The sequence below is a fragment of the Nilaparvata lugens genome, chromosome 1, assembly GCF_014356525.2.
Source record: "Nilaparvata lugens isolate BPH chromosome 1, ASM1435652v1, whole genome shotgun sequence".
Taxonomy (NCBI): domain Eukaryota; kingdom Metazoa; phylum Arthropoda; class Insecta; order Hemiptera; family Delphacidae; genus Nilaparvata; species Nilaparvata lugens.
This window is the reverse complement of record NC_052504.1, coordinates 25,749,307-25,766,995: the sequence shown is the minus strand read 5'-3', so window position 1 is coordinate 25,766,995 and position 17,689 is coordinate 25,749,307. Positions and strand designations below refer to the sequence as shown.

The 17,689-nt window shown below is 31.4% G+C and overlaps 1 protein-coding gene across 1 annotated transcript in view; it reads left to right on the top strand.

Moving 5' to 3' along the window:
* The window catches only part of LOC111054438 (inositol polyphosphate-5-phosphatase A), a 43,746-nt gene extending 28,116 nt beyond the window's left edge, over positions 1-15,630 (top strand). The window contains exons 9-13 of the mRNA XM_039445186.1: positions 647-739; positions 1,199-1,276; positions 4,010-4,195; positions 5,692-5,757; positions 11,653-15,630. Coding sequence (XP_039301120.1) covers positions 647-739; positions 1,199-1,276; positions 4,010-4,195; positions 5,692-5,757; positions 11,653-12,717 — 1,488 coding nt within the window. The 3' untranslated portion in view covers positions 12,718-15,630. The remainder of the gene's footprint in view (positions 1-646; positions 740-1,198; positions 1,277-4,009; positions 4,196-5,691; positions 5,758-11,652) is intronic.
* The last annotated feature ends 2,059 nt before the right edge of the window (positions 15,631-17,689 follow it).

Genomic DNA, 17,689 nt, shown 5'->3' with positions numbered 1-17,689 from the left:
GTGGTCGGCACGCTCACCCGATTCAAGCTTATGGAATTATTTTCTTTGAGATTACCTCAAAAATAAAGTTTTCAAACATCGCCTACACACCTTGGAAGAACTAAAAGAGCGAATCAGAGAAGAGATCCAGGCCTTACCAATCGTAGTGTGTGCCAAAATGCGTTTTAAAACCTCAAAAATACGCTACATCAGTGTATTGCTGCTGATGGCCGCCATTTAACTGATATAATTTTCAAAAACTACATTTCAAACTGAATTGAACCCATTAAAGGTGTTTTTCCAAGTTGAACGGTTCATTACTTATAACCCTTCCAAACTCGTCAATCGGTTATGCCCCACCCTGTAGTTTCATTTTTAAGGCGACGGGAATAACTATCAATCAGTGTTGAACGTGTAAATTTAATTTGAATCTGAACTAATTTTCCAATTTCAGCAATCACAATCTAGTTATATTTTGGATGCTTATACACATGTCTTGTTTGGAGAACTAAACTATATTATCAATTTTTCCTAGTATTTGAAACGAAAATTCTTATTCAACATCTAATGATTACTTTATGAAGTATGTCAAATCATAAGAGCCTAATCGTTACTTGATCTGAAATAAATTATTGTTGTATTTAATTATGAAAAATATTCTTTTCAGAAACTGTCAGAAGGCTTGAATCCTGTTAAAGTACAAAGTCAAAAGAACAACGAGAGTTCAAAAGTTTTATACAAAGATGACTCCACTAGTCAGGTATGCTGTTCTCATTCAACGTAATTTTCAGTGATTGAATGTGATTTGATGTTGGAATGAGACTTGAATTATGTGAATAGTCTCCATTAATTTAGAAAGTAAAAAAATGTAATTATTTGAATCCTGTTAAGACTATTCAGAATAAAAGTGAAGATACGTTACAAATCGCCCTCTCAGGAATTCATTCCAACGTATATCTTTGTAATCTCTGATTGCAAACTTAATCAATGAATATAATCATTATCGAGGCATTTGAATTCGAGAAAAGCTTGAATTTATACGGGAAATTTTTATGTGGACTCACTCTCACTGATATTTTGATGAATTTTCTTATCTCTCTTGCAATCCAGAGTGCAGTATTGAACTTTCATAATTTTAACTGAAATACTATGTTTATTCCATTCACTTGTAAAACTTGGATAAGTTTTATTAACAATTTGTAAACCATCCTTTTTCCAGGTCGTTCTTACTCTGGGGAAGAAAGAATTCAAACATCTTGATCATCAGAACATGTTCATCAGTGATTCTGGAGAATGGGTTTGTATTATATTTGAAAAATTCTCCATTATTTAATCTATCTAATACAAATATCTTGAGTCTTATAATATGCGGCTCTACACAAATGATTTTCGTGTAGTCTCTTCGCAACCAATCCTAAAAAATAAAAAACTGATTTATCAACATTTGAATTTGATTGGTTTTATCTCATTTCTTAAAATCGTTATTAATGCTTCTTCGGTGAGACAATAGTCTTGTGAGCTTCAAGTTTTATTGTATAATTGATCATTTTATTCTTGTAAATAGTATGCGATTGTATGAATTTGTACAAGGAACAAATAAATTTGAATTTATAGAAGAATAGAATAATGTTATATTGATTCACTCTCAGGAGAAACAATTGTTTAAAATTATTTGTTATCTATATAATAAGAGAGATTAGGGTTGTGTGTTCGTTTGTTCGCATCAAAACATGTCAACTTGTGGATTGCATACCGGAAAAACGGGAATGATTTAGATCTCCAAATTTGGCACGTAGATTCTAAAAATATCAATCTCGTGCACCTGGAAGCCCAAATTTTAATTTTCCTTCTAGATTTTTCAGAATTATTGTTTAAAATTCATCAATGGTAAATTCCAAAGACCTTAAAGATGCATAGACTCACATGCAGCGCTAGTGTCGTACTTGGAATTGAAATCCGCCATTGAGGGGGCAACCCATAAGATTATTACATACCAATGCCACCAATGCCTTTGTGATCTATAGTATTACAAATATGGTGAATATAATATCTCGTGCTAAAATACCCCAATGGCGGCCTTCAATTTCAAGTAAGAGCTATCATTGGGAAGGCATAGGCATTGTGGGTCTATATCTCTTTAAGGTCTTTGGTACATTCGATTTCATTAAAAAATCACAAAATCATATGGTCGAAATTAAAAAAGGAACATCTGTTTCTATATTGCTTTCTACCTGAAAAACATAGTTTTGAAACTTCGTTTTCCTGATGCAATGTTCAGGCCTACGCGTGGCATGGATTATTAATTTTTCAGCTAGAACAATTTTTGAGACAAAGTGCTAAATAAACGTCTACAGTTTCATCAATGCTGTATCAGCAATATGAAAACGCATGCAGTTAATATGTCTTTGAATGAAGGTGTTGTTATTTACATAAAGAAATTATATTCTTTCATTTTTATTTAATTAAAATTTCAAAATTATTCGAGCCCTGATAGAATGACTGACTCACTGTACAGTCAGTCGAAAATTTTAATATTGGAATGAGTGGTATTTTGGCAAGCTGAGCAAAAAAATGAGGTCATATGCACCTTTTCGTTATATCTTCAAATGAAAAATGAGTTTTGTGGGTTGTCAAAACTCCCTCTGATAGAGAAACTATTCAACTTATTCTATCTTTTAGTAAAATAACAATGATCATCCATCCATGTATCATCTTCTATACTATAATAAAGGAAAGAACTGGATTATAAACGTAGCCTATACAGATGTAAAGTATAAGGAAATTATGTTTGACGCATTATCACGTCAGAACTACTGGACTGATTTACTTGAAATTTTGCATATAGATTCTTGCTTAACCGAGGTTGGTTATAGACCAATTTTAAATTCTTCAAGATTTGATTACATCAAGTTTTCAGTTTGTCGAGTTTTCAATTATTTGTCATGCTTCCAGTTTGTATGGAAGCAGCAGAAGATCTCTCTTAAAAGGGAAATTAGAAGATAGGTATAATTGGGGATCCTTTTCGAATAATAAAAACAGGTTTTTCACCCCCAAATTTTTTCCGCCATTTTGAATCCAACTTCTTTTTCTAATTGAAAGGTGGTCATACTGATTTACTTGAAATGCATACTGATTTACTTGAAATGCAGCATATAAATTCTTAATCAACCGAGGATTCTTATAGGCCTATTTTGAATTCTTCTAGATTTCATTACGTCAAGTTTTAAGAAATACCCTTGCGAAGCACGGGTTACCTGCTAGTAGTTAATATTTTTCCAATAAGATATCTGTACGATCAAATGAGAACATCTACACAAATAACATTAAAAATTGAATAACCTTGAATTACAAAAAGTTTTAATTTTCAAATTATTTCACAATATGAAAATCATGAGTTGATAAATCATCAATTCCGAGATTATCAATGGATTGTCCTAGATTACGTTCTCATTCGGTATTTTTCAAACGCCAACACGGATCAAAATATAATTTAATTTATAATAATGAGTATAATGAGCTCTATTAATCAAATCAAAATATCGTTTATTGTCATAAAACATACAATATGTTCAGACAATCATGTCAATGTTATTTCAACCACAAAAAAACAAAGTGATTTCACCAATACTTTTTGGAAATTAACTGACCACTACATCAAGTAAGCGTCAGTTATCTTATATATTATTTATTTATAGTATAAGCGAACACGAAGGGCCTTATTTATCAATGATCCTTGAAAACTATCTTCTCCAAACGCGGTATGATTGTCTAGCAATCGATAACAAAAACTAATCAAAACTATTCTTGTTGCAGCTTGACTGGCAACTAAACCGCGTACTTGGCTGAGGTTGGTCTTAACAATATTGTCCCTAATTTTCACGATATGCAGTATTTTTCAAATGCCCTTGATGTTTCAAGAGCTCACATCCCACACATGTTCTAAAATGTCTAATTAATACTCTTTTTTTAATTTAAGACGTGCAAACATCAGCCCTACAATATTCCAGAAATGATTTCTAATTGATTGCAGCTGAAAGAGTATGATCGTGAAATGGAGGAGTTCTCGAACCAGCTGTTCGAGTTTCCTATCGCATTCCCTCCAAGCTACCCGTTCGAAGAGGACTCGAGCAATGGCAAGCAGTACATGCAGACCAGGTGTCCGGCATGGTGCGACCGGGTGCTACTCAGCGAAACTGCCAAACAACTAGTCACAAGTGTAAGTAATTGCATTGCTCCTCTCCCAAATACATCGAAACAATAGTCAAAATATCAGAGGTATAAATTTGTTCATGATCTGCTGCAGCAATACCATTACAGTAGTTATACTTTACTGTACTTATACAGCAATACTACTTAATACTTTCGTGAATATTTTGTATGAATTTCGAGTGAATAAATTTGATTTGTTTTGATTAGTTATCAAACTAAGAACGCCTTCACAATGGAGCATCATCAGAAAATTCAAATTTTATTTATTCCAATTCACACGCAATAAGAACAAAAAACCACAGTTTCCAGTTATAACATAAAACACTGAAATATAGGAAAAGAATGCTCATATCTATCCTTTTTTCAATGGAACTGACTATAGATTATTTTACATTTATCGATGGCTTCAAGTGACTAATATAGGTGGAGCAACAACAATTTAATCGGTAACTTATCTTTGAATATTCAAAGATGGCGTAATAACGAGTGAACGTCTTTCTTTGATTGTTGCTCTACCTGTTTCCACCCGCAGACGTTGCAAGTTTCATATTAAAAACATGTAATTTTTATATTCGTGAATATTTCCTATTTTAGTGATAATGATGTGAAGTTTTTCTTCTATGTTTGGTTTTGAAGCATCTAAATTTAGAAAACTATTTTGTGGAAATAATTGAGAACTGAAAATTTTGTAAAGTGAACTACTACGACAATCTATTTGGGACTATGTCTAACCTTATCTAAATTTGGGAGAGGAATAGCACAATGTTACCTTTTTTCTCTCCCTGTCATTTTTGACGATGTACTTATTGTATGATTCAATAAAGAATTTAAAAAATAATAGTTCTATAATATCGGTTTACATGGATTGTCTCGTCCTATTCTGACATATCCTAATTATTGAGTTAGAATTTGTAGTCGTATCAAAGTTGTATAAAATCCCAATCAACCTGATTTCAAAACATGTATTACCTTATGAGAACATGTGAAACCTGGAACTGTGTCGAAGTCTCTGACCACCTTTTTCTCTTCTTTTGACGCCATTCCACTGTGTATAACTCCTTACTAGCTTATAGGTGGAATTGTCAAATATATTCTAATGAATTCTCACACATTTATCAGGCAATCCAATTCGTGTGAATTGGAAGAATTACAATTAATTTGCAAAATATAATATTATGAAAGTAGTGTTGATTCAACCACAAGTTCTGTGATGGGAAAAAATCATTGCTATATTTTATTTTTTATGATAGGAAGTTGGATTGTAACTGGAATTTTCCTATTTCTATCATACAATTGATTACCGGTATGTTACAATTTCGATTTTTATTTGATTTTTTTATGTTACAATTGATTCTTTGGAAGATATATAGTTTTTTATTAAGATCGCACGTGATTCGTAATAAGTTTTAATTTAGAGATTTAAATTACTGAGATATTGCCTTCACTGCATTTAATTTGGATTTTTGTTTAATTATAGTTATAACTTTTGATATTTTCTTGCAGATAGAGGACGCAGAGTGCATAGAATATGGATTGATCGGAAGTTCAAAATGCATGGGCGATCATAAGGTGAGTGAATTTCTAAACATTACTGAAAGTTAGCATAGCTTCTCGAGTAGGTTCAACTATTAAGTGTTTGTGCCTAGAGTAATGCTGTCTCACATTTATTACTTAGAAGTTCAATTAAGAATAACTGAAAATACTTGAGGGGTTTGACACGGACAGTAAATATTGTGCCATTATAGTGAAATGGATCGTAGAAAGCCACAAGCATGTGACACTCAACAATAATTGTGTGGTTTCACGAGAAAATGTCATTACACTAAATTGAGCACATGCAGCCCAGTGTCAACAGCCCTTAGCTGTAGATAATGCTCTCTAATCTAGTTATAGAATATACTTTGTATGGTGAGTTCATTGTTGGGCACTAGTAGAAACTTTCGTTGACTGCACCATTTACGAAGTGAATTCTCAGAATTTATGGTACAGTAGAACACAGACATCAGTTATCCGGATGACCGATTATCCGAGCGTCCGCTGGATGATATCAAACAATTGAAATCCTTTAAAAACCTAGTCTATTATGTATTTCAAGTGGCTAATTGGTTCGCTTGGCTAGGTCCGTGGCTAAACGAGTTATTGTATCTTATTGAATTACAGAACACGGTGTCTATTTTAACTAGAATGTGAATGGAAGATAAGTGTATACAAGTCATATTACATACAACACATACTGGTACCGTAGGACAGAATACAAAGTTTAAATTACATCTACATCATTTTAAAAGCTATGGTAGAATTCAGTTGAAATTGATTATCCGTTTTATTAGTAATCCGGACGCTGTCATGCAGCAATTAGTTCGGATAATCGGTTCTCTACTGTATTACATTTCTCGGAAAATCTTGCATTTGTCAAAAAGTAACATGATGCTAGCCTTTCATTGTTCTATTAATCATTTGGGTTGAAACTAGGAAAAATGGTACTTGAATCTTCTGAAAAATAGTGATTGTCTTTCAAAAGATTAATTTGAAAGTTTTTACAAGACAGCTCTCTCCACTATTCATTTTTGAAAATTTCATTTCTAGATGGATTAATTGATTAATCATAACATGAGACCTCCATTCGGATCGTTTTCATATTATGGCACCCGTATTTCAAAGTCCACGATAAGGGCTTTTAGTAAAATTAACAAAATTGAAATTTTTATTGTAATTGATAAATTTTATTTTTGACAAATCGTATTCTCATTTATGCTTTAGAGTTTAGAGGATGTGTATTCATCTGAATGTTCATTTTCTACACTAGTTTTTGAACGTCCATAACAATAAATTTAAAACACGTCTGGGGTAGTAAGGAAGTCTGGTTAGCATAAAAAAATCTATTCTCTTCTGTTCCTAATTTTATTTTTCAATTGCAAGGTTTGAAATTTATATCTGATTGAGGTTGTAGACAGGCTATCTATTGGATTTCCATGTTTAAGGCTGTGCAAAGGCTAAAAATAAACTTTCTACTCGTGATATTTTTTAAAGTTTTTCGATTTGTATATCATCAAGCTATCAAAATGAAAAAGTTTTCTCAGGAAAACTTTTTTTCCGGTCATAACTTTTTGAGATATGAGCACCTGAAGTTTAAATTTTTGGGACAGAACATTTCAAATTCGATAAGATATAAATCCATGAGATTCATAGGATGGATTCTGCATGGTATTGTTGATCTAGTAAAACAAAAATTTTCTGAAAATATCAATTTTTGAACATAACTGAAAGTTATTTTTGGTTATTTCTAGTAAATTGAATAACTATCTAAAAAATTGATATTTTCAGAAAATTTTTGTTTTACTAGATCAACAATACCATGAAGAATCCATCCTATAAATCTCGTAGATTTATATATTATCGAATTTGAAATGTTCTGTCCCAAAAATTTAAACTTTAGGCGCTCATATCTCAAAAAGTGATGATCAGAAAAAAAATGTTTTTCTGAGAAAACTTTTTCATTTTGATAGCTTGATGATATACGAATCGAAAAACTTCACGAGTAGAAAGTTTATTTTTAGCCTTTGCACAGCCTTAATTTCTTTGCAATTCAACATGAAATAACTTATATCGACAAAAATTAGTTGAACGCTGTTTATGCTTGCTGCTAATTACAAGCGGCATCCTTATGTTCATTTCTTCAAATTTGTCTGTGCTACTACTGCTTTGCTTCCTTCTAGCTTCTATTTGGAGCTCTCTCACGTTCATTACTGCTCAGCTTACTAGTGATCAATTTTTATAACATAACTTTGTGAATTATAGCATTTAAATTATTATTGTGTTTGCTACCTACTGAAATGAAGTATTTGCCCAATTGAAGGAGGATTAGGGTTTTTCTTATCTAAAAATCAACTTTTTTACAAAATATCATGAATTCAATGACGCTCTCTATTTTGTCTATTATTATTCCATTTCAACTTGAATATCCTTATGCAAACGGGAATCTCTTATAATATCATCAAAGATGAATTATATCGTCGAAAGTTTAGTTATTGTTTTTAACATCTAAAATTGAGTAGCGGAAGTGATAGTATTCAAAATGGAAATAAATTGATCCATATCAACATTTTTACATCTAAAAATAAATTAATTTCAAGACAAAAAAATTGAAACCAGGATTGGTTTTTATAGTAAGTCTCTCCGACTGACAACCGTAGTGTGAGGCGTGAATTTATGGCATTCAATGCGAGTAGTCCAACAACTAATAATCACAATATGATCCTTGTAAGGTCCTTCTTACAAATGTTGATGATCTTAAAACCTTCAACCACTTTGAAATTCAAAATTTGTAATACAATTAATGTTATTGAATGAAAATAATTCATGATGTATTCAATGAAACTAAAATTCTGCTAGTCTACTTGCTTTGTAGAAACTATGTTCAAAACAGATTAGCTTCTTCATTTGAGCTTTCTAGTTGATTGCTGAAGTATTTTCTAGCTCTAATGAAACTGCTATCTGTAAAATGTCTCACGTTAACGCATGCAGCCTGTGTTCCTGCAATTTACTATGCAAACCGGGTGAGTTCTCTTGTTCCACATTTTTCTCTCGTAATATTCACTGTTCACATTCAGTAGCCTATTAGTGACTTTGCATGACTACTCACATTACCATGCATTTTCATTGTTGATGCCTTTTTTAGTATCACACTTCTCAAAGAGTAGAGCTTCCAAAGATTTTCCTCCTATATACTGTATAGTTCATTAGTTCCGCATATAGGTATTTCATTTGCAGCGTTTACAAGATCGTCAAATACCGTTTCACTTGAACAGTTTTCAATTATGAGCTATTTCAGAATATTTCATGTTTTCATTCAATCCTGTTATCTGAATCAGAATCGGTATTGTGACATTCATTTATGGTTTTCAACATCAAACTTTCTCCATATCGATTCCTCAAGAGTGGAAATATACTTACTCTCATCTTGGAAATTTAAAATAAGTAATAAATTCCGGTTAGCTTGAAAACCTACTCGGTGGTAACTTCAATAAGCCAGCTCTATCGATTTTTCAGCTTCAAAACTGTAAAAAATCTTCCTCTTACACAAAAAATCCAAACTTATCATTAAGAAATTAATAGTAACCTCAGAAGTTACATATTTTCCATTTTAAAATAGCATAGAAAAAATATGATACCATAAAAGTTCAGGCTCCGATCATATCCATCAATATGTAAACTGATACTTATCACTATAGAATGTCAATGTCAACTCGGAAGTCAGATTTGCAGCTCAAAAATTATTCTTTTCTAAATTTCAACTAGACAGCCCAAATGAAGAATGTTAGCATGTCGGTTCTGCTGCTTTAAAATGTACTATACTTTTCCAAATTTATAAATATATTGAAAATAAAATTGATGAGAATTTGAAGTGATAATAATTTTCATATGATAAATTCTATAAAAACAGTACAAATAGTTTGATTTTGAACTTTTCAGTAATTACATTGAAAAACCAGACAATTCTATTAATGAAAAGTCAAGCAGAGACGTTGAAATCATCCAGGAAGAATTTGTGACCCCAAATCATAACGCTTACATTTAGTATTTTTTAGATACGAGGTATTGATACTATCAACATTTCATATCATATTTTTACCAGTTACTAAAGTGCTCATATTATAAATTTTTCACTTGAATCTTACACAACTGCATATATATTTTTATAATCATAAGTTCATATTTTTCTTGATTATTCTTATATTTAGTTGAATGATTTTTCATTTGTGATACATTGAGCTCTGATTCAACTTCCCTACACCATATACAAGGCTCTCGATACACTCACAATCATTCAATATTCAATTAACATCTTCATAATTTTTCATTGTATTGATGGTTTTGTTCTTGCATTTGTTCAATGAATGATATCTTAAGTCAGTAAAGTGTAGTTATGTTTTGAAGGGACGGATTCAAGGATCCAAAGGTTCAAAGAACCTCACACGTCAACCGAAGCTTATTATATGTCCCAAGTACGTTAGTTGGGCAAACATCCCATTCATCACCTGGTTGCTTGCAGCCAAACAGAGCTTTTCTCCTTGCCCCTAGTCTCTCGCAATCCAGTATGAATGCTTGGCAGACTTTTCAGACTGATTACAAAGCCTACACATCTGATTTTTATTTCTGAGTCCAATTGTGTGGAGATGTTTCCTGAAGTGGCCATGTCCAGTTATCAGAGCTATCAACTGCTTGACCTAATCTCTACCCAACCTCACCAGCATAGTGTAGTTCATTAGTTCATGTGCATAGAATCCTTGCCAGTGCTAGTATTAGTGATAGAATTGAAGCTGAAAAAATGTTTTTTTTTCAGCATTATATTCTATTCAATAATTAAAGGTTTTGTCAGAATTTCCCATTCAGCAGAATATTGTATATTGTACTAATTTTACCTTCAATATATTTTTCATAAAATTGGAGTTTTATGACATAAATGTTCAATTAGCTCCAGTAGATATATGTATTGAAGTGATCAATATATATTACACACGTATCATATACATATTATAAATTCATTATTTTAGTAAAATAGTCAAGATGACAATATCTTCCATTATCACTTCCACTCTTGTATTCCAGATTTTTTAATTCACTTTCAAGTTTAAATATCCATTTCCTGTTTTCTTTTTGTTTTTTTTTTAACATGAAAGAGAGAATTCAATTCAAGAATTATCACCTGTAACAGAAAAGTTTTGAGGCCGCCATTGTGTTTCAAATTACATAAATTGAAAGAACAGCACGAACAATTTCTGAAATTTTCAAATCTATCATTTTACGTGCCGTTTAGTTTTGTGAAGACGAATTTCTGTTTAAATTAACATTATTGTACGTTAGTCAAGAACGCTATAAATGTTGTGATTTTTCGGAACTATTAATTTAATTGGTATTCGTTGTTTTCGTTTGAATCACATTCTTTCAAACTATGAATCGACATGATATGCAGTTATATACTCGTATTAAAATTCGTTACTACCGCATATTACTAGATTTTACCAGTAGACTTATGATACCTTACTTTTCCTTGTGGTTCTACAATTCTTAATGAAGAATCTTTTATTTTTTCAAGATTGACATCTTCAGAAATATAATCAGTAAACATATAGTGATATAGTTAATAAGTTGTATGATACTGATGACGACTATTGTAACTTTAGCTAGATGGCGGGCATAATCAAATAATAATAAAACATCATGAGAACTATTCTTTTTTACAAGAAACAATAAACTTTTGTTCGTGAGTAAGAGTTGGAAAAACACGCACACACAAGCATAGACATAGAAACTGTCTATGCATTAAATTCCACTGTATATCATGTATAAATTAAGTTGGAACCTTACATTATAAAAATTTACTGACTTTGAATGATACAAACTCTTTTCTACTGAACTTGCATAACTATGTCCGATTAGTGATGATTGTGAATTTTGTTGCAGCCAGTCTACTTGAAGATGCAACTAACGTCAGGAGCAGGTAGAGTTGTTTGCTGTGAATCGACTTACTTGCCTGCTGGCATGGTTGTTAGCCAGTGTGTTGACCACTCCCCTTGCCTGCTTACAAATACTGCTACTCATCCCAAAGATTGTAACGATTCAGATAGTGCTAAGTGCGAAGCTTCGCCAGTTATTCAGGATACGTCTATTGTAAATAATATGGACGCTAACAGTAATAATGATTCTGATACTAAATTAGACAAAACTCCAAACAACCAAACAGTGTTATTTGATTTGAACACGTCTGTCGAGAGTATTGTAGGTTTTAATGCAAAAGGCTGTGATGATAGTTCAGTGAGGAATAGTAGACTTTACTCAGAAGGTAATGCTAGGTCCGATGTGGTAACAGACATCAAAGAAAAGCCTAGACTTAATAGTTTAAAAGAAGATGCGCCAGATTGTAAAATTTACAGAGTTACAGCCCAAGAGGCCAAGTTTCTCGAGAGATATATTGTGAAAAGAGTGCAATCTGCATCGATAGTTGAAGTGCCAAGGTCTGGTGCCATGAAAGCGGGCAGTTGTCGCTGCATGAGTGACTACGGTGGCTGGCGAACGAGGTCGGCCTCTGTATCCAGCAGAAACTGTTGGAGGAGCAATTCCAAAGTGAAACTGATCTCTGATCCCAATCTGCAATCATCACTGCTCAGGCTGCAGAGTCATCACAGCTCCTCAGATGAGGATTGGTTCGAGGAAGTCGGCGATGAAGGTCAAGATACCAGAAAGCCATCTATCATTTCTGCCGAAAACTATGACATTCACTTGAAAAACAAGGAACCAGAAGATGAGTGCTCAGCAGCCACCCGAACAGGTGTAGACGAGCCCAGCTCGGAGCCCGCTATACAGAAAATAAACTCTGAATCGTTGCATTCTTTGAACTCACACAAATGTTTTCCTTTTCGTTGCAAATTGAGTGGTAGTAAACGCTTGTCCCGTAAGTACAAGAAACGATGTAGCAATACACAAAAATTAGCCGACGAAAAGGATGAAAATTGTTGCTCCATATGTTGAACACATTTCAGCTCTGTAATGTTATGCTATTTTGTTCGTAGAACATGTTTGGTTATGCTAATGCACTTTAATGTTAACAAGTGAAAATAACTGGTTAAATTCAATTGACTCTATCGTATCCTTCAAATTACAAATTTCGACAAGAACTTTCACTAATCTAGCGAGTTGAAAATAACTTTGATACTTTATCACGTCTTCCAATAATTTCTCCTCAGTGATTGAAACAAGTTCTTTTGATTCTTGAATTATTCAGTATATCTCAGTTCCATGAAACCTTATGTGTCTTCAATTGGATCCCTGACAGCTCTATGTACCAGTTATTTTGACAGTCTATACAGAGTATTTTCTTTGTGTATATTTTTTCCAATGAAATGTAGTGGCTATGTCGTAGAACCTTGTGTTTGTTGGTTTTATTTATTTTTATTAATAGCACTCATTTATTTTTAGCTATTCTATAACCAATAATTTTTGAGTTACCATGAATGCTCAAATGATAATTCATTTTACATTGATCGCACACCGTAGGAAGACTGATTATAATAAAGAATACTCTGAAGTTTGCATTTTAACACGACGTATTCTCCTCTATCGCCACCTTTCATTTTCTCATTATTAAATCAATTGAATAGTTTCAAGTTGGCAACTAATACCTCCAAAAATAAGAAAATTCATCTATTAATTTAAGTTTTTTTTCAACTATGTTTATCACCTAGTTTAGTGGCTTATAACATCACGAATTTCAAACAAAATGCCAAACCGTTTTAGTTTCACTATTCTTTCTACAAAACAAAGATGCAAAAATTGGATTTCAAAATGAAGTATCCTGACCATTTTGTTTATTGGACAAAATCGTATTGATGAGCTGGTTTGTACAAATTAATTTTCTTCAAAGTTCATAAAATATAAGATGGTTTGAACATGCTTTTCAGCATTTCTGATTCTTTTTGTAAAATAAACTTGAGTATTGGTATTAAAATATTAGGTCTCATATAGATTTTTCAAAGAACTTTCTCGAATTGAAAGCCTGGTATTAAATTCATTTAATTCAGATACATAACAATTTTCAAAATTATCACTCTGAAAAAACAACCGTCTATATATTTTTTTTATTTAATACTTTTATATTAAATCACTTTAAGAGGTATGTTTTTCTGTCATTTGTTGTGTAATATAGAAATTTAAACTTGCTTCTCAATTATACTTTATTAAGCACAATTTTTTTCTAATCATTTTTATTCTCAGATTTCTTATCTAGTAACCTATCTACATGCATTACCGATCTATTCAAATTTTATTTTGTGTATCATATCAGTTTATTTCTGGCGTAACTGTTTAACTAGTCATATTATTTCGTGTTTGCTAGTTTATTCATCTGTAGAGTGTATTTCTGCTGTTTCTGCGGCAAAGTTGATGGTTATTCTGATTTTTTGAAATTTATCTATTTTTATTTTTATTAATCTGCACATAACTAACTTATAAACTCTGTTGTATATCCATACTTCTTCACTGTAATTAAACTTGAATTTTAAAAAACACTTTGGAAGTGAAAATGCACTTACTTTTGTAGTGACGATCGTTTCGACCTGTTGTTGGTCATCATCAGACTGTCTATGCTGACCAACAACAGGTCGAAACGATCGTCACTACAAAAGTAAGTGCATTTTCACTTCAAAAGTGTTTTTTAAAATTCAAGTTCAACTTATAAAATTATTTGTCGTATTAAATTTGCTCTTATTACTGTTTCCCCGGCAGTTCTAAGTTAATTTTAACCAATTTGACCAAAGATCCGATATTGTTAAATTTGAATAAAATATAAAACATTCAAAGTAACTTGTCCAGATTGCACACATTCATTTCTTTAAAGAAATAATGAAAATTCAACTCTTCCACATTATTAATTCTGATATTGTTCATCCAATTACCGGTACATTTATAGATAACATTCTGTCTGACCCAGTTTGCATGACTAATAACCAAAATAAAATTATTGAATAGAAACAGAAAAGTCAATAAGATTCAGTATTTAAGATTAAGAAAAAAACTCAAATACAAATTATAAATAGCTATGCAATCTTTCCTATGCTTGTTTTACCGACACTGATAAGAGTTGTAAAACTGAATTTTGAAGCTTTGATTCTACCATAGAGAAACAATAGCGTAAGTTGCTACTGTTGGTTATTATTACTTACGGCTTAAGCTATTGTTTCTCTATAATTCTACTTACCGTCCATAACAAATCATTGTTTACATAACGTCATCCCTGTCATCGAATTGATGAGACTTTCTTGGTAAAATATATTTTTCATTAATTATTATTATTGATCCACCCCAATTCTGATGGTTTCTTATTCATTTCCTCTTTTCGTTGGGGCTCAATACCTGAACGGATTGATCATTTCAAAATTAGACTTCATAAGGAATAAAACTCAAAATTTATTCTATTCTATATTATTTATTAAGTTTAATCTACACTGTCTGAAGTGTAAAAATGTATTATTTAGCAGTTTTTCCATGAGAATAAGTAATTACAAATCACATAAAATTCTCTTACTTATCTATTTTACCCAGGTGATTGTTCTGTTTGCACTATTGTTTTGTTTTGTATCGAATACTTGACTTTGAATTTTCATTTAACTCCATTAATATGCTAGAAATAATAATAACGTGTTACCTCATCAACTACTACCATTAGTGTTATTGTCATTAGTATTGTATGCAATTCAATGTATATAATTATATTTGGTTTTACATGATATTATTATCTTTTCTTATTCACTAAATTTTTTAAAATGCGCCTATATAAGAATTGATTATTCAATTTTCAACCAATTCATTTTGTTCTATCATTATTCCGAAAAATATTTTCTATTTTGCTCCACTGTTTTAAATATATTTTTCTTTACTTACCTACAATTTTTGTTTCTCATTTCATCCACCCTTTTTTCCCAATCTATTATTTCAAGTAGTAGTTTTTTCATTTCGAATGTATAAAGCATATTGAACAGTGTCTGCAATATTACTGTAACTTGGGCAACGAAATTGCAGTTTCCAATCCTAGTGCCAACTGCTTGTTTTCATATATTTTAAATTAGTTAAATCTTTATATAGACCCTATAAATAAATGAAGGTATTTTAATTTAGGATTCTATCAATTTATCAAAATTTCATAAATAATCAATTTTGAGAAATTGCTTGATGAAAATTAATCAATATAGGCTAAGGATATTTAATCAATATATCTTGATTAATCATTGGCATCAATGACATTTGATTCAGTTATGCAATTTGGATTTTGACAAAGATGGGTTTTAATGGTGACTGATTAGCCTACTCTCAATATTGTAGTACCGGTAGGTAAAATTGTAGATTGTTAAAAATATTATGAGTCCAGTAATTAAATTGAATAGTAAGTTACATAATTCATGTTACTATTATAAATAAGAAGACTAATAAATTGTCAAAAACCACAGATTTTATTGATAGTTAGAAAGACCGGTTTCGGTTGTTACACCATTGTCAATCTCTGATAAACTGATAAAACAGAGATTGACAATGGTGTAACAACCAAAACCGGTCTTTCTAACTATCAATAAAATCTGTGGTTTTTGACAATTTCTTAGTCTTCTTATTTAATATGAATAATTGAATAATAAAAATGAAATTTGATAATCATTTTAATGAATCACTTAGCACCCTATAAAAATTCTATAACCACACCACCATTAGTATTGTATAGAATACATAGTTCCAGATATAAAATAATTAAGCAGCAATCTTTCGACTCAAATTACTATCTGCATTGTAATGCTTCCATGTTTTATCGAATTCGAACCATAAAACTAGGTTCTGACTGTCGATTGATTATTTTTTGCAGGCAATTTGAGAGCAGATGTTTGGGAAAAATCGAATATGGTTAATGATGAGAGGATGCTGACAAATCCTGCGGCCATAAATCGTTACATTCAGTTACAAGATTCAGACACTCCTGTAAAAGTTTTGAAGGAAACTACTGTTTGAGTGAATCCTACAAACGATTTTCATTATTAACGTCCATTCACCTCTATGTTAATACATGATTAGTTGAACCAAATATTATTGTTATGAGATTTGCTGTTATCATTTTTCTACGCTTAGAAAATGTCTAGTATTGAAATCTAGTCAATGTAACTTGTTACGTGTTTTCCTATGAATTAGTGTAGCTATCGAACAGTATTAGTCTTCTTCGGAAACTTCCACCCTCATGGTATTGATAATGTAGATGTATTTATTCGTTGCTGTTGTAGCCTAGTTAGCTTACTGAGAGTTTTATACAAATCGATGTCTTAGAATTCCGCGTGGAATGTTAGTTAAATGTGTGGTTACTTAATAGAATACCGGTAAGCTGCTTAGATATTACTTCTCATCGTAAGAACTCCCTGTTAACTATTATTACGAAACCGTATAATTAACGTGGAATTTTAAGAATTCAATTGAATATGTAGCCTAATAAGTATATGAAAGTCTCGAATAATGATAAATATAAATAATATTTCAATAATAAACTCATGTTTCTGACAGAAACGCATTCAAGAAAAAAAAGTTAATTAACATTGCAGGTTTGATAATATATTATACAAATGACTCCACAAAAAGTTTCACATTAGCAATAAAAAATTATCCTATACACGATGTGTCATAAAAATATGGAGAAATTGTTTAAAAGAAGATTTTTATTCAATATAAATGCTTTTCAGGTCAATCACTGTTTTTCAAATACGTTATAGCTTATATATAATTTGGCGAACAACATTTGCTTTTGGCTGGAAGTTTTAAACGATGACAAGACACTGATTTTCAATTCTCTAATATTTTATAGCTCTTTAAAGTTGTCGATGAAGGTATCTTATGCCTTTCCATGGGAGTTATTGGATAAAGAAGAAATTTTGTTGAATAAAGAAGAAATTATGATGTTATAAAAGGCAAATTTTTTGCT